At 33.3% G+C, this 25,174-nt stretch overlaps 1 protein-coding gene and 1 pseudogene across 7 annotated transcripts in view; one reads left to right on the plus strand and one right to left on the minus strand.

Annotated features, from left to right (window-relative positions):
• JMJD1C (jumonji domain containing 1C) overlaps window positions 1-25,174 on the plus strand; it is a 291,466-nt gene that overhangs the window by 125,987 nt on the left and 140,305 nt on the right. For all 7 annotated transcript variants that reach the window (XM_016159168.2, XM_016159167.2, XM_016159163.2 and 4 more), the window contains one exon: window positions 4,923-5,087. Coding sequence is in view for 1 of the 7 variants with exons in the window: in XM_016159163.2 (XP_016014649.2) it covers window positions 4,923-5,087 (165 nt within the window). In the remaining 6 variants the exon portion in view is untranslated. Of the gene's footprint in view, window positions 1-4,922; window positions 5,088-25,174 lie in introns of those variants that run through there.
• LOC118604330 lies at window positions 9,912-10,030 on the minus strand (annotated as a pseudogene).

Consider the following 25,174-nt stretch of genomic DNA (forward strand, 5'->3'; position numbering starts at 1 on the left):
ATGAAATCAGGTGATATTTGTCTAACTCTATCTGACCCATTTCATTCAGCTCAATACCTCTAGGTCCATCAAGGCAATATCTTTTTCTATCCCCTTCCTTTTAGTTTGTATGTGTCTTTTGATCTGAAGTGAATCTCTTGTAGGCAGCATAATTAGGATCTTGTTTTCTTATCCATTCAGCCACTCTATCTTTTGGTTGGAGCACTTAATTCTTTTCCATTTGAGGTACTTGTTGATAGGAATATAGTTATTACCATTCTTGATTCCTGTTTTTGGTACATGTTTTTTTCTTAAAGTAGTCTCTCCAACATTTCCTGCAATACTGGCTTGGTGATGATAAATTCTTTTAGCTTATTTTTGTCTGGGAAGCTCTTTATCTGTCCTTTAACTCTAAATGATAGCTTTGCTGGGTAGTGTTCTTGGTTGTAGATCCTTGTCTTCATCATGTCGAATATTTTGTGCCAAGCCCTTCTGTCCTATATAGTTTCTTTTGAAAAAGCACCTGCCAGGCTGACAACTGCTCCCTTGTAGGAAACTAACTACTTTTTTCTTATGCTTTTAAGATTCTCTGTTTATTTATCCTTTGGCATTTTAATTATTATATGTCTTGGTGTGGACCTCTTTGGGTTCCTGGTGTTTGGGATTCTCTGAGCTTCCTGGGGTTTTATGTCTATTTCCTTTACCAGGTTAGGGAAGTTTTCTATCATTATTTCTTCAAATATATATTCAACTTCTTGTTCTCCCTCTTCAAGTACCCCTATGACATAGATATTTTTACCTTTAATAGTGTCCCATAGGCTCCTTAAAGTATTATTATATTCTTGACTTCTTTTTTCATGCCATTCTGATTGAATGTCCTTGGTTTCCCCATACTCTGTATAGGTCATTTGACCCTCTTCTTTATTCACTGTTTATTCCATTTAATATACTTCTCACCTCAGATGATGTGTTCTTCATTGACTGGTTCCCTTTTATAATTTCCATTTTTCTGGTTTTTTTTTTTTTAATCTCTTTGTTGAAGTTCTCACTGAATTAATCCACCCTTTTCATAAGTTCACTGAGCAAGTTTATAACCAGTATTTTGAACTCTGCATGTGTTATTTCTGGATCTCTGTTCTGTTCTCTCATGTGGTATCTGCTTCTTTGTCTTCCTATTTTGGCTGCCTTTCTGTGTCTGTTTCTATGTCCTAAGCAAAGCCCCTAGGTCTTCCGGTCTTACTAGTGCAGCTTTGTGTGGTAGATGTCCAGGGGGACAGTCCTGAGAGGGTTCAGCTGCAGGTTGAATTTAGCCCAAGCCTGTGCCTCTCCTGGGCCGCCTGTTAAGATTCAGCAAGCACTTCACAGAGGATACGCCAGAAACCAAGGTGAGCTGCCACCAGTGTGAGTCTAGGCACTGCTCAGCAAGGAGCACCTGACTCACTGAGGACACACCTGGATGTTGATTGGGTGGGGCCATGAGTTGGGGGAGGTGGAGTTTCAGGGAATTCTCTGGGCGCAGCAACCTCTGTTATCCAGTTTGATGACGTCTCTGCCGCGGTGGTGCTGAGCCTGCACACTGGGAGGGGAGAGGGCTCAATAGAGGAATAAGGGATACCATAGGCACTTCTGTACAGAGAGTCGTGCCTTGGCCCCTACTCCGAAAACTCGGCGTTCCCCTATAAGTCTCTGGTGCCTCCTGCACAGCTGAACCAGCACTGGTGCTCAGAGCAAGCAGGTGCGTCGCCATGAAAGTCTGCTTGCAGACACGGCCCCTTTAAGAGGCATCCGGGGCTGCTGGCAGCTATGCTGCTGCTATGGCCTCTGTCCAACTCAGCCACTCGAGATCAGGCAGCCTCACATCTTCACCACGTCCTACCTTCTCCCATTGCAGGGTGATTTCTTATTTCTCTTACTAGTTGTAGGGCTTGTTCATCTAGACCCCAGGCAACTCTGCTTGCTTTTTGCTGTGTTTCAGTCATAACTTTGATGTGGTCATAAGAACAGATGAGCAAAGCCTCTATCATCTATACCATTTTGACTTCTAAAATGATAATTCTTAGCTTTAATGTTGTGTTATTTTTATATATGTAAATTGAATATAGGTCTCCCAAGTAAATGACCAGAATCCATTTGCCAGTTTGAAGCAGTCAAGCCATGTAGAAGAGATTCTCCACATAAGCAATGATTGTGTTTGAAAAATTCAAGGGTTAGGTCAATTTTAATGAGCAAAATAGTGGAAACTGAATTTCATGACTGCTTCTTATATTTTATTCTTCTTGCCAGTGGTTCCTCTGAGAGGCTCTTCATCCAGTGCCAGCTATTACACATACATAAAACCGAGAATGTATGCATGTTAGCTTCTATTGTACAAGACATGTATTAAATGAGAAATGTAATAGTTTTTTAATTACTGGCCACCCATTCTTAGAATTCATTGTTCTGACATCTTGGGCTAAAAAAGTATTTACCACAGTTCTCATGATCATTTGGCTTAGGCTTTTTCTTACATCATATTTACTTTAATGGTAATCATTGCAATATCCATGGCCGTTAACTCTTGATGTATAGCTCTTATTTTTGAATTCCTAATGTGCATAATGATTGGCTCTAATATGCAATCAGAAGTATTTACTGAGTGAAATCTTCCCTTTCTTTTTTCTATATGATTATGAACACAGTGGCAAATTAGTAAATAGAGCAACTATTCATATTGCATTTTAGAACCTTTTTTCTTCTCCTTTTATTGCAAATTAGTCATTTATTTGTACTTGTGATGTGTTTTGCACAGTGCTGCATATTCAAAAACATTTACTAAGCACTTCAGTTTGTTAGGCACTGTGGCAGGCACTAAAGATGCAAAAAAGATGAAGGCATACTAATCTTTGTCCTTAAGGATCTTGTCTTTTAGTTAGTATGACAGGGAAGTAAGCAGGACCCAACAGAAGTGAACAACCAAGTAAGTATATACATTACTTTATGTAGGTGTGCAGGTTTATGGAAAGAAACTACACCCCCAAACAAAGGCCAGACTTGCTTCCACTTTACTATAAAAGTGGAAATTCCCCTCAAGGGCTGTGTTCTCTCTGTGTATATAGATGTCCATCCTGGACTCCTGCATCTTTCCCATGGGACTTGGGAGGGAGCCAGCACAAGCAGCCTTTGCTGTCCATGCAAGATAAGCTATGAATTTAGAAAGTTCATTTCATGCTAAAATCTTTAATTTTACATCAAAGTCTTTGCATTTGGAAGAATTTACCATGAATTTATGTCCTTTAGGGAAATGTTTACAAACCTTGGCTTTTTAGGTTCTTGACTGAAATATTTTGTCAACAATATCATATTTTAATTGTCCATCTGGGCAAAGCAAAGATAGTGCTTTCCTGAACATTGTCTCAGCTTCAGTTTTCTGGAATTTCCAAAAGCCCTTCTGTACCTCAATTTAATAATTAAATATGAGAATATTATAAGATTTTAAGTAGTGGAGAAATTGGTATAGTTTGAAATCTTTGCATAACATTAGGTAGACCTCAGTTCAACCCCTAAGAATGTGTTTTTAGAAGCCAGCAGTCTTGTTCCTTGATTTGGGTTTCTGCTTTTTGTGTGGATAACTAGAAACAGGTGTTAACTTCTTGAACAGTGTATTCCTCTCTCTCTCAATTCTAATAGGCAAGCACATCTAACTAGCTTCCTAATGGACAGCAGCACAAAGTCTCAAAATCAAACATATCTTTTACCAGTTTGTCTCCATATTTAAAAGTCCATATTTATTAAGCACTTGTGTATATGCAGCACTGTACTGGACACTGTAACAACTCTACCTTCAGTGACTTTGCACCCATAATTTAAAGATATTTTATTTGATGACTATAGGGTAGTATTTGATTATATAATAACATAAACTGAAAAATAACTGCTTACAGAAGTTCAAAGCTAAGCCTGAGTTGAAGAGAGGTTATAAACATTCTGAAGAACTTGAAAAAGGTCAGAAGAACAAATAGGATTTAAATAAATGGAAACTGAAACCCTTTAGATATAGGGCGGAAGAAAAAAATACAAGACTGCCTTCAATGTAACTCATAATCTAGTAGGGAAAACAGCCCTATGAAGAGATAATTTTAGAGAATGAATGAAAAAGGATAAAGGGGAGGGGGTGGAGGAAAGAAGGAATAGAATGCGTATAAAAGAGTCAGCTTAGGTTTTCCAAATAATAACATTCTTGTCTTGTTCCTATTTGAGAGCAAAAGCTTTCAGTCTCACAATTGAGTATGATGCTGGCTCTGGGTTTTTCAGTAAGATCTTTATTTTGTTGCAGTAGTTACCTTTTATTACTAGTTTTAGTATTTTTATCATGAAAGCGTGTTATCAAATGCTTTATCAGTGTCAATTAAGATGATCATGTTTTTGTTCTTCATTCTATTAACGTTTATTGCATTGAATCATTTTCCTGCTTTGAATCATCTTTGCACTGCTGCATAGCTTTGTAATTAAAGTTTTATTAGAACAAAGCCAAACTCATTTTTTATATATTATCTATGACTGCTTTCGTACCAGAGTCAGAAGTAGTTATGACACAGACCATATAGTTTGTGAAGACTAAAATATTTACTATTTAGTCCTTTATAGAAAATGTTTCTGACCTCTGCTTTTAGAATTATCAGTATCCACATAGTACTTTAATAAGTCTTTAGTAGATATCGGATGGTCTATACTGACAAACACTGTGTAAATTGCTTTTCTTAATAAGCTTATTATGGTTTACCTTCATGTCATATAATAAGTAGTGGTTATAATGTGGTTAGGGAGAAATTATTTAAATAGTGGTTTTAAGAGATGTTAATTTGAATAATGAATATATTAATATATTCTAATTCAATTTCATGACATACATGTTTTAAAATATCACACTACATTGCTTATGGAATTTTATGCTTTCTTTTCTATAGGCGTATGTGGAATTTGATGGTCTTGAATGGGATAAACGAGAGTGGGTTAGAGTTTATGAAGATTTTTCAACCTTCTTGGTGGAATACCACTTAATCTGGGCCAGAAGGAACGACCCTAGCCAGACTCAGGGATCAAAGAGCAAACAGATTCAGTGGCCTGCACTGGTAAGATATTTCTGTTTCATTAAGTATTTTCAGTTTCAAAAGAATAAAAACTAAATATAAGCTTAGATTTATCTTGCTGATTATACATTAATATACCTAAAGAAGCTCTGAAGTATCTGGCAGGAATTTCAAAATACTGATTTAACTTTGTTAAACAACTTTATGTCTTTTTGTTTGTACTCTTTCAGCATGTTTAGTTCACAAATAGTTTATTCTGTCCAATTAGGGGAAACATAAATTGGATAAAGCCTACTAATCCAATTTGGTTTGTGTGCAGCATAGAACAACTTTGCTGAGTGAGATTTTGTAGGTGGACGGTGGGTGAGAGGATACTTTTGATAAAGCATTCAGTAGCATGTAATTTTCCTTGGTTTGTTCAATTTAGTCAAAATTGAGTGAATCATTTTGGATGATAGCAGATATTTAATGTGAAATTATAGGTTTGGGTAACAGATAAAATTACTTCATATCAGAAAATGATCCATTTAAGAAAGTATAGTAAATTACAATAAATTCTCAGCTAGTTTGAAGAGTTTTATAAAAGAAACATGCTAACTATAAGATCATTAATTGTATTAAGAAAAAAGTGACATCTGTTTAACCATTGTTATCCCTGTTTTCTGGCAGTGTCTAACATTATATGTTTGAATGAAATAATTTTCTTACATTAATATCAAAGAAATATTTTTAAAGTCACTGAAACATTATTTCAGGTATTTGGTATAAATATTGTCAGGGTGTTTCAGTTTTTTTAAACAGTAATTATAAGGTTAGTTTTACTTGCTTTTTTACTTAATGTTTTATCCTACACATTTCTCTTCACAGGTAATGGCTAACAATTTTTAATGGCTGCGTAACATTTGATCATATTATGATCCATTTCCTTAATGTTCGGTATTGTAGTTGTTTCTGATTTTTTGTGATTATAAATAACTGTGATTAACGTGATACATAAATCTTTGTCTGCATCTCTGATTATTTTTAATCTTTAGAATCACAGTAGAATTACTGGTCAGAAAGTGTGAACCTGAAAGCAACAAAAATCTAAAAATCTCCTAATACTCTTCACAAATTATTTAAAAGTTATACTTAACTACCCTTGCCGCCATTCAGTGTATTGAGTGTTTTCATCTCTCTCTGACCCTAAACTCCCAAACCCCCTCACCCTCAAGCATTAATTACTTATCATACCATCTTGTTTTAAAACCCAAACATATTTAAAAGGAGGATTTTTACGATTTAAGAAGTGTAGAATTATGTTACACCATTTATATATCTGCTATTTTGATATTTAAAAATAACTTTATCATTTTAATTTGCATTTCTTTGATGTGATGACTTTTTCATATTAGCAACTTGCATTTCTTTTTAATTATTAAGGTTTTGAGTTTTTCTAATATTTGCTATGAGCTTTCTTTATATTTTTACAGATATTATATAACCTTATGACATACCTGTTTCATGTTTGTTCAGCTAATTTTATGATAGCAAGACTTCGAGTTATATACTTATATTTAAAGCAAGTCTTTATAATGGGAGATATCTCCCTTAATTCAGACAGTCAGGTTGTATCTTTCTTTCTTCATATTTCCTTTCTTTCTTTGTTTCAAGAGGTAGTAAAGATTTATAGAACAAATAATTGGAATAAGAATGCTTGGCAAACTTTAGATAATCACCATTGTAAGTTTCCTAAGAGTTTGCAAGCATTCATTTATGTATAGTTCATATGTCTGAGATTCCATTTCCCTATTTGGTCATTAAAATGAAGCTTAAAGATATCTATAAGCAGCAGTTATGAAATGCAGAATTTAAAAATTCATATAGCATAATAAAATATATCTACAAATTTGAGAAATTTTAGGATGTGTATGAGGCAGCAATAGAATGAAATACAGTGGAAACTTACTTTTTTCTCTATGAATTTAATGTTTCTCATTCTGTACCCATGATACTTGCTTTCATGTTCTCTTGTACTTAAACACAGTGTTTGTGTTTATTATCCTCATTTTGGTTGTTTCACCCCTCTTGGGGTGACTTAAATATTACATATTGGTTATATTGTATTATCATGTCTATTTATTCTAAGAATCAGTAGAAAGTGGTTATATACCTGCTGGTTCTTGAAATTATGACAGGACAAAAAAAGCCTGTTACCTCATTAAACTAGTCTAAAGTTTATTTTTAAAATTTAAAAATAAAGAAAACTTCAACAAAATATGGAATAGTACAATACCAAGGTTATTTCTCCAGAATTGTCTCTTCATCTTTCTTCCCAAGGTATCAAGAGCTTAACATGTATTGGAGCACCACATATGTAACATGTTGAAGTGGTGTCTATTTTTTTGTTGTTTGTTTTGTTGTAGGATCAGAGTACCACCTGAGGCCATTCTGATGATGGAGGCTGAGGTAACTTACATTTTTATGTAAGTTACTTAATATATTGTCAAATTTTATTTATTTTTTAATAAAGTAAAATATTCATAAAATCACATTTATCTGCACCAGAGAAAGAAAGTGTTGGCACTCATAATTGAAATCAACGAATCACCTACCTAACTGGGTTAGGGCCCTGGCTCCATCTCCTTTAGGAAAACCTTCTGTGGGGAGTGGGGTTTCGACCCTAACCCAGTTGGGCTGTAACACTGCTGCATTTTCTAAAGGGCAGAGTTTTCTACTATTCTGCTGGCCCAGCCTTCCAGATCTCCCCAACCAGAATTAATATCACCATCCTGTGCTCTTGTAGAACTTTATTTGTACCTCTGTTTTAACAACTAGCACATTCTGCTTTGTATTATACCTATTTGTTTGTATGTCTGTCTTTCTCTACTAGATTGTAAGTTCTTTGAGGACAGGAATCATGTCGTAGTCATTTTTGTGTCATTGCTAGGAGTTTAGCACAGTGCTTTACCTGTCTTAGATAGTGATTAATCGCCTGTTTTAAAGTGATGAATTAACTCTGTCCTAGCTAGTGAAACAAACCCTGCTGGGAATTATAGCAAGTTTCCTGGCTATTACTTTTATGTTAAGATCAAAGGATAGGAAAGCATAATCAGCCAATTTATGTTTAAAAGTTTATAAGTTACCAACTTTCAACATGGGAAGTAGTCAAAAACTAATAAATATGCTTATATAGATCCCTCATTCTAATCAGATATGAATGTGGATCCTTTAGTGGTCATAGGGAGAAATGTAAAATTACCCTAAATAAATTATTTTAAAATTGTAGAAGGAAAGAATTTATATCTTCATTGTCAGCTAAATGTACTAATCTACAGTAATTTATCTGAATTTCTGGAGTGAGTTTTAGGAAGCTCAGACTTCTGTCCAGTACAAATTTTCCTCTGTAGATAGGTTATTCCAGTTTGAGTGAGAATTGTGATTAGATCGTAAATATGTAAAACTTTATCAATATATTTCTTTTATATTTTTCATCTACTGAAAATAGTTCTTATTTGCTCTGTGTTCTGAAAGAAACCCTCATAAAGTAGAATAAAATTCACTGCTCTTTGGGACAAAATTGCTTTATGAATGACTGATTACTTTGCCAGACTTGGTTTGGATTATGACCTCAACCAGATTTTACTAAAATGTGAAGACATGCCACATTCTAACCGTGAATTTAACTTTTAAATAGAGTTTTTACATATTATAGTTGCGTTTCCAGAATTAGAATTATTAGTTTTTATACTTTAGTAATTAGTGAATTTGTAAATGGAATATACTGTCAGGATTATTATTTCTCTGCAAGGTGAAGCACTTTATAGATCAAATTATATACAGAAAGTATTAAATTTTTTAAATGATAAAATCTAATTCTGGGAAAGATTGTAATGAATGAGCATACCTATTCATTTCTTGTGAGTGATAAAATGACATGATTTTTTGGGGGAAAGTAGTATATTGTAAAAAAACATAAAGAAGTTCATATGCTTTGATTCATTAATTCTATATTTATGATATTTATGAAATTATCCTTGCAAAACAATTCTTAAGAAGTAGTAAAAATTTTATTCAGTTCATACCTTCTATATTTATGATATTTATGAAATTATCCTTGCAAAACAATTCTTAAGAAGTAGTAAAAATTTTATTCAGTTCATACCTTATATGAGCCAGACAGTATGCTAGGACTGCAGAGCCAAAAATGAAAGACATAATGTTACATACAGAAAGATGTTCATTATAATCCCACTAAAAAAGAAAAAAAAGGAAACAACTTTAATGTCCAGTAATTTATGAATGTTGTTTAATATTCTGAGGTATTATGTAGCTTTAAAAATGATAATTACGAATACTTTAGAGAACTGTGGACAAATATAATTCAAGTAAAAAACAAATCAAATCTTGATTAGAGTGGTATCAAAGTATGTAATTAAAAAGTATTATAAAATAATTTAAATCATTTTTTGAACAGTAGGATTATGCCTGACTATAATTTGTCTTTTCAATAAAGAAACTATTATTTTCCAAAAAATTGGAAATTTTAATGTAATAATTTTAACTTATTTTTTATTTTGGAAATAGTTTTCTCCAAATGAATTAGTAGATTATTTTAGGCTTCTTCTATATATTTGACATCTACTTTTTATGTTTGTTGATATAATATTTTTATTAACTGTCCTCAATAGTACAAAGAATTAAAACTCTAATAAAAATGACAGTTTAAACAATAGTGAAAATACAATGAAGATTATTTAAGGTTTGCTTTCTACATGAATTACTGTTTGCTCGTAGATTTTTTTTTTTTAAGGTGAGACAACCCTTGGTTGACCTCACAGATTGCAAGGACCTTGTTAGTTTACAATCCCTTATTTTTATTTTGTACGCCTACAGCACCTGGTCTTCCTAGGTGGTCTCCCATCCAAGTACTAACCAGGCCTGACTGTGCTTAGCTTCTGAGATCAGATGGGATCGGGCTCATTCAGGGTGGCATGGCCGTAGACTTATTTGTTCTTAGATTTACATGGCTTGATATGACCTTAGCAGTAATCTAGTCATAGGTTCAGAGAACATAATTGCTTAAAAAGAGAACCTCAGCAGTCATCTAGGGAGGCAGTATAATAATTAAGAGCATAAGCCTTGATGTTGAATTTCCTGGTTCAAACCCCCACTCTTCCATTTACTGTTAATATCTGGATGCACTTATTTATTCTTTCAATGTTTTACTGTCTTCATAACAGTAGTACCTACCATATAGAGTTGTGAAGGTTAAGCAACAGATATATAAGTAAAAAAAATCACTCAGTTTAGCACTGTAGTAAGTTTACCCAACTGTACAGTTTTAGGGGAATCCCCATAAAACTGCCCTCTCTCTGACATTAATCGCAAGTTTGAGGGTTTCCTAAACCCACTTTCAAGTTAGATAATTTACTAGAAAGACTCACAGAACTCACTGAAAACTGTGATACTGCCGCTTATGGTTTATTGCACAGAAAGGATACAAATTCAAATAAGCCAAGGAAAGAAATGCATAGCGCATGGAGTACCTTATGCACAGGAGTGGTCCACACATGGACCATGAAGTCGTGGACATCATCAATAAGCCCTTCCAGCCACAACGTGTGACATTATGTAGAATATTTCCAGCCAGAGAAGCTCATTCCAGCCTTTGCTGTGCACAGTTTTTATTGGAGCTCAGTCATGTGCTATCTGCATACTTGAGCTTCAGTCTCTCTTTCCTCCCATAAATTGTACTGGTATCTTTAGTTATCACTTCCTCTGGAGATTACAACTGATACTGAGCAAAGCTCTCATAGTAAATCACATCATTAGATTGTTCCTTAACCAAAGACTCCAGGCAAACAGAGACACACCTATTAGGCAGGACATTCCAGAGGCCTACTGATCACCTCTCAGTAGCTGAGGGCAAAGTCCAGATCTCTCTTTGGATTAGGTTAATTCTTCACTATACAAGGATTTATCATGTATAAAGCATTTTATAAAAAGCCTCCTGTTGTTATTATCAGCATATGGTTTTACATCCTCATTTTTCCAGTAAGAAAAGGAAGTATAAGGTAATTTCTGGAAGTGGAAATGAAACCCAAGTCTCTATTTCGAAGATAATGCTTTTTCTTCTGTTGTAGAGCATATACCCTGCCAGTTACTGAATTTGCTGAGAAAAATCTTGGAAGAGCATTTGTGTTTTAAAGTAAACCTAGTTTCTGGAAAAATCTTATAAGGAAAACCTAATATTTATTTCAATTTATTCCTGATAATTTAAGGCTTAATGGGTACAAATGAGAATAAACTAAAATCTTGTCATGAAGTCTAGAGAGTAAGGAGAGAGATAGATGTACAGATGGAAAATGAACCAATCAGTGATATAATAAAAGTTTATAAAAGTGGGAGAAGTAGGAAGGGAAGTAACTAGCTTGGCAGGGGAGCTAAGGAAAAGATACATAGAGGAGTGTGGTGCTCAATGTGATTTTAAGTGCTGAACTGTTATTTTCTGATTGGAAAAGAGTGAAGGCATTTTGTGAGAAAACAGATCCTGATTGGGAAATTCTAAGCATTTATGCCATGCTGGAACATAGAAAAATTTAAGAGTGGCAGAAGATGAAGGAAAAGTAAATAGGGACTAGATCATGAAGGATCTAGTGTTGCCCATTTCCTAATGTATAGAATGGAAAGCCATTAAATAATAGTCATGTACGTTAAATAATCAAGTTTGTATTTTCGATTACTGTAGCAGAAAAATGAAGTGATTGAAGGACTTTGTCATTTATCCCTTTGTTTAAATAATCTGAGTGGGATTTGGATAAATGTACCTGGTGGAACACGTTTATCTTTATTTCCTCCAAAATTACACTAAAGTAACAATTTAAAAGAACAAAGAGAACACAAGACAATAGTGATTAGATGTTAATAAATTTTTAGACTATAGAGAGTGATTGAGAAGTAGTGATCAACCTAGCAAGATTCAAGAAAAACAAAACATAAATGTCAGCAGAGAATGCTAGAACATCTCAAAAAGTTTCAAAAAGCAGCATCATATGCTTTGCATAGAAGTAATGAATGAGCTGAAAATGGAGGGTGATATGAAGAGAAGTAGACTCTCAGGGCCTTCCCCTTATCACTTACAGCCAGGCAAGCCAACCCTTCTTATCTATAGGAGAGTTGTAGGTGATACATTCTCTTAAGTAGAGATTTCCTTTAAGGGCATTTGATACATCAGATTTTCTGATGTGACACAAGAGAATTACATGAAAATTTTTTTGCTAAATGATACAACCTGTCCTTCAGTCTCTTTTTCTTCATTCTGCTCTTTGAATATTGTCAACCAGGTGTTTACTCATAGGCAAAAGATTAGAGGATGTCTTCTCAGGGGAAATGAAGGTCCCCAGAGAAAAGAACAACAAATACTTTTAAGGAGCTTCCAGCAAAATGGTCATATCTCCTCCACCCATTCAACCTATAGTGATAGCCACTAGAGATCCCATTAAAATCTCAGCAAGCCTTAGGTGATATTCAACAAGCCGAATTCACTCACAAAGCCTTGTCAGTAGCTTTTTAGTGCCTCGTGCTTAAATATGAATGGTTAGTCAAGAATATTCAAGAAGCCCCAGTCATCTGAGGCCTGCAGTTCTAAAATTGTATATAAATATTATATACTAACCTAATGAGATTTATAATTGAATGCCTAAATGAAGGCAAGAATTATGCATTTAAATTTAAGTATTCAGTATAGGCACAGGACCTGGAGAATGTTGGCTATTGAATAAATATTTACTGAATGAGTCAATAAAACACTTTAATGTGATTATGAATTGAAAGGTATTTGTTTTCAGTGTTAAACCTCTTCTTTCAAACTATTATTTAACATATCAATATTTCTAAAATTGCATGAAAAAAGGAGTGAGCCAGTATTCTAAGTACCCTTAAATTCTTTTCCAAAATCAAATACCTTTGAAAAGTACATTATAATTTTTTCTAAGTCATAATTTTGGATTTTGCTTCCCATGTTTATTGAGTGGGATCAAATTGAGGTGCAAGATAATGTTTACTGAGTCATAAATTTAAGATATATGTAAGACCATATACATAAATAGGGAAGAGGACAGCAAAGCAATTAAAGTATATATCAAACCCCAAAGGCTTTCTGCTTTTATGTTACTTTACTTTGTTGTTACTAATTGCAGCATTCCAAGTACTGTGTATGCAAGCACCCGTTATCTTCTTTCTTAAGATATTAAAACAATTCATGTAATAATAAAATTAGAACATTTAGTTGTATAAAAAGTAAACAGAAAATAATTATATATGATTTTAAGGCACCAACTGCAGTTAATGTTTGAAACAGTTCATTTTTAATGTTTAAAATAATCAAAGCAGTTTAAAAGTATTTAAGAGAAACTATAGTTTTTATACAAAGGTGGGTTTTTCCTTAAATTAAAATCTTTTATTAAGATTTAGGTTGAGGGAGACATTCATTATATGTTACTGAATTTACACAGTTAATTTTTGTCTTTCTGCCTAACCCCTATTTTAACCCTACCTAATCTGTGATGACCTAGCTCATATTTTTTCCTAATTTTTAGATTGTTGTGTCACATTTCATTGTTTTAACAAAAATAGCAATTAGTTGCAATTAACTAGAATTTGTTTTTCAGAATGGTTAGTTTTTCTCTGTAAGAGTTTTCGTAACCTTGTAGTTGTTTTTGTTTGCCATTTATTTCAGCCACAGTGAATTATTCTCTGGATATAATATCTGAAAATTTTTTATATCCTAAAATTATTTTGTAATTATTTACTTGATTATTTGACCTTTTCATTACAGGTATTTCTCATATCTAGTCACCTTTATTTTTGTTATACTTGGAATTGCTAGGAATTTTCAGTGTGTTGCTATTATAATTTGAAGCAGCCGAAAGCAACTAGCCATGTAAAATAAAGATGGAGGTTAATTCCATTTTTCTTTTTCTGTCCAGAAATGTGTGGTTGCTGTGTCTACTACGTGTTTTAATTTGAGAATTATTTTTCAGCTCTTGGGGGGAGGGGGAGTCTGCTTTGGTGTTGAGTTATACTAATCAGGTCTAAAAATGCTTCTTTACGTAAGTAGCTTCTCTTTCACTGTATATATACTTTTTAAATTTGTAAATGGTTACAAATAACTTGAACGCACCAGCATTATATATGTGTTGCATGATAATTTCTTTGATTCATTCAGTAAGCATTCTTTAACATTTATTGTGAGCTAAGCATTATGCAAGTACCATGAATCTTAACAGTATGGTCCTTGCTGACACATTTAACTGCACTTATGAAGAGTTCTATAAAAATACAGGTAGCTTTTAAAGTATATTTATACTTACCATTTGAAAACCAATATGATGTGCTACCTTTTTATTACATGTAATAATATTAGCAATGTAACATTATTTAATTTTTGAAGATTATTATACCAAGTTCCAGCCATTGTTTTCATTGTTTTAAATCATCCATTGGAGATACACAGATGAGACATGGTATAGTCAAGTAACTTACTGAGGACAGAAGCAACTGAGTGTTGAAAAGTTTAATTGTGAATTATATAAGGTTAAAAAAGCAATAATCTGTCATTCTTTTCTATATATTTTCCATAGGTATCTCTTGTTAACAGGTTATTATTATATGTCCTTTTAGACTTTCCTGCCCCACATTTCTTCTTCCCCTTTTGATAAACGTAAATATTTCCCAAAAATCTTGTTTCAAAACTAAATAGAGAGCTTATGCATATACAGCTTTGTGAATTAAATGTGATTATAATAACTTAAGTTCATAAAGTTGAAGTAAATGTATGGGCCATCAAAGTTACCTATCCAAACCATTGTAATATTTTCTAAACTGGGTAAACCTGAAGGCAGTTGTGCTAATCTTAGAGTTCCCCTAGGGATTTCAAGAAATAGAAGAATGGTTGGTTTCCAGGGTCTTTTGTATTCTTCAGGGAGGATTTGGAGGTAAAGCGTATCATAGTGAAGAAAGGAGTTCTAACTTTTCCTAGTCAAGAAATAATTACAGATTTAGGAGTATTTTTATCATTTTACATGTTTCTGTCCCACTTTTCCGTGACTAATGCCAGGAAATCTCTGACATACGTTATTTTCAGATAAAGTTTGTTTTTTATATTCTGAAGTGTAGTGATAAGTAAAATGTAAAACACATCTTATTTAAACTTAATTATTCCTCTCTTCATTGGAGTACAAGGAGTCCTTATTTAAATATAGTATATTCAAAGAACATATTAGGAATTTGGAGCAACAGATGAACTTTATTTTAGAAAAATAGTGATATATGTAACCTTCATTTCAGCTAAATTATGGTTTTATTGGGCTTTCAGTCAGCTAATCTTGAAATTTTATTATTATAGAATCCAAATAAAACTGAAGCTACCTGCCCTCTAACTTGGTACCCATCTCATTATTATGTATTATCTAAAATGAATGCACATGAGCGTACATTATCTTTTTTGAATAAGTAACTAGAGAAGACATCAAAGAACACAGAACAAAACTACAGAACTTCCTTCATGTATGTTTTTCCTCAGCTGAGAGCTACTCTCACTAAGCTGTTCCTCAAAAAATCTGTTTTGTCTACTTTTCAACAATTGACCTCTCTTCCCTCTTCCACAAAACTGCCTGAATCTTTTACTTCCAAGAGTAGCTAGCTATATATCCTTTATTATATGAATCAGTTTAGGCTCTGATTTAAGGTTTTATAAATGGTGCGAGAACACTAGGGATCCTTATGGTGATGGAACAGTTCTTTATTGTGGTTCTGGTGGTGGTTGCATCATTCTCCATATATGATAAGATTGACTAGATTGCACACATACATACACACACAAATAAGAGTGCATGTAAAACTGGTAAAAGGGGACTTATAGTTTGTACCAGTATCAATTTCCTGATTTTGACATTTTCCTATAGTTTCACAAGATTATTACAATGTTATGTAGGGAAGACTTTTTTTTCTGCAATTTCCTGTTAATCTGTAATTATTTCAAAAGAAAAGAGGGGAAAAACGTTTTTGTGGGTCAACTGGAAAACCCAAGAGAAATAAGAGAAGCACTTGATTTTTTTATACAAGTGTACTCATTCTTTTCAGTGGTATCTAATAAGCTTTTATCCATCCATTGCTTTTTCAAAAAATTTTAATCGTTTTTTTAATACCTAGAGTTTCTGTTTGGTTCTTTTCCAATTCTACTTACCAATTAAAAAAATTCTGTTTTGCGCACATTTCTAAACTTCACAGTTATTTTTTTAAACATATAATATTTATAAATTATTCTGTATTAATCTGCATCTGTTCGTTCTAATTTGTGAAGTTTGTCCTGTTTGCTCTCTCTGCTGGTGGTTGTTTGTGTTGCCTTGTTTTCTTTTGTTTAGTTAATTTTTTACTCCCCCTCACCCACACATACACCTTCTTCAGGCTGAGATGATTGAGGAGTTTTGTGAGACAATTTTGAGGCCTAAAGTGAATGTAGATTTCTCTCAGAGGATTCGCTTTTTTAGCCTGACGTGTATCTGGGATGGCACCATCATGATGGTCTTAGACCACTTTAAATTCAAAGCTTGAAGTTTTTGTGTCACTAAGTTGATTTAAATCAATCCATACAAGGGCTGGTTTGTTGTTAACTCTCAAGAAATTTTTTAAAGTTGCATTTGTATCTGCTCCATACCAACCCAGCTTTTTTTGGAGAGACACAAAGTGAAAAGAGTGTGGGGTAGATTTACTCTATCTCAAGCTACAGTTAGTTAGTCCTTTGTGGTTTCAGCTTTCTCAGGGATGACTCTCTTGCTGTCTTCTGACTTTGAGCAGACTGTCTCTTCTGTTCTGTTCCTGTTTTCCCCAGATCGCCATAAATTTAGCTCAATTTTGCCCTCATTCAGCAAGAGCTCTCAATATAAGAGTCTATATACAGTTATCATTTTTTAACATTATGATTTATAAGTAAGTGAAATTAATACTTTCCAGGAATTGCGGACCCCAGAATTAGTGTTGTACTAACTTAATCCATATATTGGACTTACTCACATGTGGATTATAATTGGTTATGAGTTTTTAAATGCATTTACTCATGTAAAACTTACTTAATTTTGAAAAATAAAAAAAGTTGTTTTTAACCATTATTGGCATATTTATTAATCATAAATAAAATGGTAGAATGATTTTCAAGTCAGTTGATCAGATTAGATAATAAGGCCTTAAAACATATAAAAAAGAAACATAAGGAAGCATTTAGTATGTACTTTTCAATATGACAGAAAATATTAAGTGTTCATTTATGAAATTCCATTGAAACAAATGGAGAACTCTTTTTAAATAAAAAAAATCTTTTTATTTTTTCTGCATAATTTTATGGGTAGAAATTTTTTATAACATTGTAGCATGCTTATGATATAGAAATAATAAGTACTTTTTAATTATAAGCTGATTGCTTTTTTTTACTTTTTCAGAGCAAAATGTGAAGAGTTTTTTAAAAACCTTACAATGTTAAATATCTTTATTTACCTACCATCAATTCTTATTGCCTGAAATCTGAATTATTCTTTTAGTGAATTTAGGGCATTATAGAATTTATTATCCTTCCTCTGTACCTCCCACAATGCTATATATTCTGTCCATACTTAACTGGGTATGATTAGCACTTCCAGAAAATACTATGTATTTTTATACATCTATTCTTTTGTTGATGCTTTTTCCTCACCTACAAAGGCTTTTCATCTATTTCTGCTTATTAAATTTCTACAAATCCAGAGTAACTCATACAACTCCTTCGTTTCAAGAATTCTGTTGGTTGCAATCAGATAATCCTTTTTGTAAGTATAACAGTTTTTATTTAAAAATTCGGCATTCAGGAGGGGGGCGGTAGACAGGGTAATGGAGGTCAAATATGTGGTGACAGACAGAAATCTAACTATGGGAGCTGAACACACAGTGTAAATATATATATATATATATATATATATATATATATATATATATATATGCCTTACTGTTAAAGTGTACAGCTGAAACTTACTGGATTTCGTTAATCATTGTCACCATAAAAAAAAAATCCACATTTACATGAATACTTGAGTTACAGTTATTTCTGTATATGCCTGCCTTCCCTTCTTTAAGCACTTTGAGGACATGAATTGATGTTATTAATATTTTTATTTCCCTTTCCCCAAGTACTAGAGCATCTTGAACATTATTGACATATAGTATATGAAAACACAAAACCATTATCAATAACTTTTTGCTTTATGCAAAGCATTTTGTAAATCACCTTTGTGGGTATTATCTAATTCAATCTTTAAAATGTCCTTATCATTTACATTTTGTAAATGAGGTAAATTAAGCTTATGAGGTATGCAACTTGCCTTTGAATCTACAGCTTGTGGTTGGCAAATATAGGATTAAAGTTTAAGCTATCTTGACCCAGGGAACTATTCGTAGAAATGTATCATACCTATGGATTATATAAAGCTTCTCATTAGTCACGTCGTAAACTCTGGGCCAGTCTAAGTTCAAACAGCTGGTACATCTCCCGTGGCCTTATGATCCAAGGAGCTGACATTTAGGAAATCTCATGGCTGACTAGTGATACCTGCTTAGGCTATATGACTCAGTAAAATTCCAAGACTTTTTGGTACTTTGAGAACATTTTAATGTTTTCTTAACATTGTTATCATTCATAAGCAATCTCTGGGTTCCTTTGCTTAAAAATGGATGATACTTAGTAGGTTTTAGATCTTAATTTTCTTTTTGATAAATCTTTATGTATTTGTTTTTAATATACTCATTTTAGGACAAATACCTTGGATTCAGATTAACAAATATAATTTCCTTGATTTTTTTTTATAAAATAAAGTGGAAGGTGACCAGATTTCAGGCTTCATTATAGTTTAGAGAATAGCATGTGTTCCATTTTCATCCACTGATTGAATTTGCAAGCAGAAGAAAAATTGCATGGCACCGTTTCTGGGTTTTAAATGTTCCTAGTACTTTCTTTTGCTGCTTTATGCCACAGAAAGTTGAGAATTGATATGTTGGTGTCCATTTATGAAATGTATTTTCTCTATTCCGTTGTCTGTTTTTAGTCACTCGACCTAAAAATAGTTGCTGTGCTGCAAATGAAGGTCCTTAATTTAAATATGGTAACTTGTTCACTTGCTTATTAATTATAGGCAAGCTAAACCTTGGAGTTGCCATACTTTAAAGAGGCCTTTTGGGATCTCACTAAGGTTAATGTTTTACTGAAGATAGGCAAGCAACCCCAGCTAATTCCCAGTAAGTCTCGTTTCTCATTTACAGTTGTATAAATCATTAACATGTACTTAATATAGTTTGGAAACCTAAATCCCTGAATGTGTGCATAACATTTTATTTTAGGACTTTTATTTAGCCTTATTTTGGCATTTTAATAATTAAACATAACGTCTCATATTAAGTGAAAAAAGATATAGTTTTACGTATAGTTTTTTACTTTTTTTGTAAAACAAGTTTAAAATAGGTGAGGAAAATCAATACATATGTTTGTATCTGCTAACAAGACACATAAAGGAACTCAACAACAATGCATAAGAAACCAGTAACTGTAGTTACCTTTATGTGTGTTTTCCAGATGGGGGGCCCTTTGTTTATTCAGGAAAGTGGGAAAAAGAGGTGGAATTTTCTCTGTATATTGTTTTATATATTTTATGTATTTTGAGAACCATTTGAATATATAGCTTACTACATTTTTTCAAGCATCTGTTTACTCATTAACCTCTTATGCTTCTCAGCTAAAATTAAGAAACCTCATTTTTGAATGTTCATATATGAAAAAACACATTAAAGATTAGATAATAATTATATTACTTCTATTAAAATATAATTTTTATTTGTTCCCTTTACTGTGGAATAATATGTTTGTTGAAAATGTCACCATTCAGGGGTGTTACACCAACTTTACCTTTGGTGGGAAAATACAGTTGGTATCCCATATCAGGCAGGAGCACCTAAATCCTGAAATTTTTGGACTCTTTTCCTCAAAACTAAAGTTCTCACTAGCAGATGAATGTTAAACTAGGTTTTTAAATTACCTTTCAATTGAGCTGAATTATAGTAGGAAGGAGAAGAGATAATATATACTATGACACTGAGTGATACTCTAAGGTTATTCAAAATAGTGGCAAAGTAAAATACGAATAGACTTCTTTATCACAGGCTTTAGTGCCTCCTCTTCGTTTGATTTCTCTTTTTCCTCTTCCATGACCTTATTTTTAATTGTTTCAGCTACTCAAAGAAATTTTATAAGTAGTATCTAATCTCACTTTTTCAAAGTGGAATTTATTTCCTGATGATAAGAGTCATAAATACCTATTTTAGGATTTTTTTTTTTGAAATACACTGAAAATTGTAAGGAGTAAGACAGCCGTCTGTAATATTTTGCCAAAATATCTAAGAGTTGGAGCCATTTTCTTTTAGGCTATGTGTATTTTTTTCTGTCCTTTATTTGAAAGTAAATAGCTTTACTTTTATTAGTACAATTTCTGAAGAGTGTTGTGTTTTTTAAAAAATTTTTATACAGTAAAATTTATTTTTTACATGTAGTTTTATGAGTTTTGACAAATCACAGACTTATGTAACCACTACCACAATTAGGATACAGAATGATTCCCTCACTCTCAAAAATTTCCTGTGTTTCCCCCTTGTAGTCAAAGAGTTTTCCTACTCCTGATCTCTTCCAACCACTAAAGTGTTCTTCAGTGATAATTTTTGCATTTTTCAGGACATCATATAATATAAATGTAATCATTACAGTATATCTCCTTTTGAGGCTGACACTTATTTAGCATAATGCCTTCGAGATTCAACCATACTATTTCATGTATCGGTAGTTTGTTGCTTATTATTGAGAAGTATTCTAGTATATGGCTATATTACAGTTTTTTTATACATTTGCCCTTTGAAAGGTAACTTTGGTTGTTTCTAGTTATGAGCTGAAGCGGTACTACTAGTGCCAGGGAGCAGCTGCAAATGCAAATGAAGCTTTGCTTGCTCACCCCTGTGTGGCCCAGTTCCTAACAGGTCATGGACCAGTACTGGTCCATGGCCTGGGGGTTGGGTGCTCTGCTTTAAACTACCTGTTAAAAGCAAATGGCTGTCCAAGTGAAGATAATATTTTCAAAAACCTCAGATTATCTCTTAGGTTTCTCACATATAGTATCTGACAATCAAAACCAATTAGAAGATCAGTGTTCAGCCTAAATGGATACAGGAAAACACCCGATGAAAAACTATTTAAAACAATATACAGTTGAAACAGATGAACAGAGGATCCACATGATGGAATGATTAAGATTGACTATAAAATTAGTATATATTTTTAAGAAATAAGTGTAAAATAAGTATATTGTTAAGATTGAACCAAGGTGGCATTCTAGAACTCAAAATACCACAGTTTAACAGCAGATGACCTGGTTAAATTCCACAATAATTACTACTGATGTTTTTATTGCAATTACATCAGTTTAAGAGGTACTAACATTTTTACTCTTATTGATATTACTGTTCAAGTTTGTGCTGTTTTCTGTGTTTACTTCTACTCTTTAATGTCTTTCAATAATTTTATACATAATAGGCTTGCATATATTTTGTTAAATTTTTTCCTAGGTACTTTATAATGCTTTTTTTTTTAAGTTTTATTTTCTAATAGCTAGATGTAATTGTTAATTAAATGAAATTTAATTTTTACTTTTATATATAACAACCTTACAAATTTTTTATTATTGGAGTTTTCAACATAGAGGATATATTATCTGCAAATAGCGACAATTATTTCTTTTTTAATCTTTTCAATTTTTTATTTTTTCTGTCTTACCTCCCTTACTTGGACTACCATTCAGGTATTAAATAGATGTGATTATGTGTTTGTCATCATTAAAGTTGGTCTTTGTTGTATTCTTTGTCAAGTTAAGGAAATTCTCTTTATGTTTTGTCTGATTCTTTTTTTTAATAATTTTTTTATTAAGTTTATTGGGATAACATTGGTTAATACAATTTTATAATTTTAGGTGTACGTTATAATTTGACATCTGTATATTCTATTATGTGTCTACAACCCAAAGTCCAGTTTGCCTGATTCTTTTTATCTTGAAAAAGTGCTGAATTATATGGAATACTGCCTCTATTAATAATAATATTTTCCCCTACTTTTGTACTGTATTGAGTGACATAAAGTTATCTTATAGTAAGAATCATTTCTGAATTTCTTGGGTTAACCTAAATTAGTTCTAATGAATTATCTTTTGTATATTGCTGGTCTTGAGTTGCTGATAACTTCCTACAGATTTTTTTGTATCTGTATTCCTGAGTGAGATTGGTCTGCAATGTTTTTCTTAAACTTTGTTTGCTTTTAGACTAAAGGTTTATGCAAGATTCAAAAGATGAGCTATAAAATATTCTCCTGTTTCATTCTGGTAGTTGTTTTTAAGATTGAAATTGAAAGTTCCTTGAAAGCATGGTAGAACTTAACAGTAAAGCTCTCACAGTCTGGGGTTTTTTGGGAGGTCAGGGGACAGCAGATGATTACCCATTTCAATTGTTTTTAATATCTATAGGACAATTAAAGTTTTTATTTTGTCTTTGGTAAATGTTGCTTCTCTAGAGATGAGTTTATTTTTAAAATTTATTTGCTTAAGGTTGTTAATAATATTCTTTTTTTCTTTTTGTTTGTAAGACCTAAAGTCTGTAGTAGGCAATTTATTTCCAAATGTTTTTCTTGGAAACTTCTATTCTTCTTCCTTTGATATACCTGTCAGAGGTTTGTCACTGTTATTAGCCTTTTTCAAAGAACCAACTATTTTGGCTTTACTTATATTCTGTATGGTCATTTATTTCATCTTTCATTTTGTTCTTATGTTTTATTTTTTCTAATGTTATGAATTTTGTTCTTAGATCTTAAATTGAATATATAGCTCATTAATTTGGAGGTGTTTCTTATATAATCAATGAACTTATTTTCCTCCTTAATTTGTCTACACTCTCTTGGAACTCTGATTTCACATATGTTGCTGAGTCGATTTGTTCTTCTCTGTTGAGCATCCTTATAACCAGTGTTTTGAATTCTGTATCTGGTAGATTGCTTGCCTTCACTTCCTTTAGAATAGGAGTTTTCTCCTATTTTTTCATTTGAGACATGATTCTTTGTCTCCTCATTTTGGCTGCCTTTCTTTGTTTCTATGTATTAGATAGATCAGCTACATCTCTGTCTTGGCAGAATGGCTTTATGTAGTGTCTTGCAGAGCCCAGTGGCACAGGCTCCCTGGTGACCTTAGCCACGTGCTCCAGGAGTGTCCCTTGTGTGGATCGTGTGTGCACCCCTGTTGTAGTTGAGCTCTGATTGCTGTTGACATGTAAGTGGGTAGAGTTGACCTTCAGGCTGACTGGCTATGAGGACTGGCCACCGCCACAGCTGGATCTGAATCCACTGATCAGGATTCACCCCAGCAGGGTTCTGGAGCCTGCCGAGACCACCCTTTTTGTAAGTGCTGTTTGTGGAGCTAATAATTTGGTCCTCTTTTGTGGTCTGAAGCCAGCCATCAGGTGTATTGGTTCTAGGGCCTCTTGGGAGGGGCTGTGGTGCAAGCCAGGGTCAGCCACTGCCTGTATCCAGCCCAGGGCCACATTGTAGGAGCTATAAAGTTACTAGCAGTTGGTAGCTGCCTACACTGATCCTAGAGATTTGTGGGGAAGTTGTGCTATGACCTTATGCTGGCTATCACCCAGACCTTGCCTGGGTTCACTCGGCACACGGAGAACAGCTACTTGTCTTTAGCCTGCAGACCTTGGAGAGATTTTTAAAAGAATATTTATAGCACCATGAGAAACAATTGCTGAAAGAGCGAAAGGCAGTGCACAAGTTGGGTGGAGTTGGGTCTCAGGGAGTCATCAAGGTGGGATAAGTGGTGTTCACCAGGTTAATGCAGATCAAGTTTTGGTGCCCAGCTATGCTCACAGGTGGTGTGTGTGTGGAGAACTCAACATAGAGACATGATGGTCCTTGCCCTGACTGAAGCCACACGATTCAGTTTCTCTCCATCTGTCTTTGGAGCCTTTTGAGCTACTGTCCTTATGCTAAAAGGTAGGGTGAGTGTTTGTGAGCAAGTGAATCTCTCTGCTGGCCCTTTAAGGTGATATCTGGGTTTCTAGCAGCCCTCTGTCTCACTAGGATAGGACAGAATTCTTGCTGGTTTTCACAGCCAGCTGAGTAGGAACTCCTTCTCCCAGTACTGGAGCCGTGGGCTACAGAGCCACATGTGGGCTGGGACCCCCTCACTCTTCCTGATTCTCAACCACCACACATGGGTATGGGACCAGCCTGTTTCACATCTCTGCCTTCCCACCAGTCTTGATGTGGCTACTTCTTTATATCCTTATTTATAAGGATTGCATTCAGCTCAGTCTTCAGATGGTTCTCTAGGTTGATTTTTCTATAATTTAGTTGTAATTTGATGTGGTCATGGGAGGAAGCAAGCATAGTGTTTATCTACTTTGCCATCTTGACCCCAAACATTTTTAAATTAAGCAACGCATTTAGAAAATTATCTGTGGTTCAAAGAAGAAATTACAATTCGCACAAGAAAATATTTTGGAGTGAATAAAATAAAAATACATTTCACATCTGTGGTAGGTAGGTAGAGCAATGTGTAGAAGGAAATTTATAGCTCTTAATGTATTTATTGGGAAAGAATGTTGAAAATCAGTTTCTATTTCAAGATTCTAGAAAACAGCAAATTATTAAAACCAATTAATATAGAATGAAGGATTTAATAAAAGTAAAAGTAAGACAAATATACATAAATAAAAGATCTAAAAAATGAAAATTGTTTATTACTGCAGACGTTACAGATATTGAAAAGGTATAAGCAGGCTGTTGCATGCACCTTAATGCTAATATATTTGAAAATTTAGGTAAAATGGACAAATTTCTTAAAAATTAGACGTTAGTAAGATATACAAAATGAAATAGAAATTTTGAATAACCCTTTATCTATGAAGAAATTTAGCCCACAAACCTTTCCATTTGATAATGCTAGACTTACCTGGTTATATGAGTGAATTTTTCTACATTTTTA

This window comes from Rousettus aegyptiacus, unplaced genomic scaffold, assembly GCF_014176215.1.
Source record: "Rousettus aegyptiacus isolate mRouAeg1 unplaced genomic scaffold, mRouAeg1.p scaffold_m13_p_6, whole genome shotgun sequence".
Taxonomy (NCBI): Eukaryota; Metazoa; Chordata; class Mammalia; order Chiroptera; family Pteropodidae; genus Rousettus; species Rousettus aegyptiacus.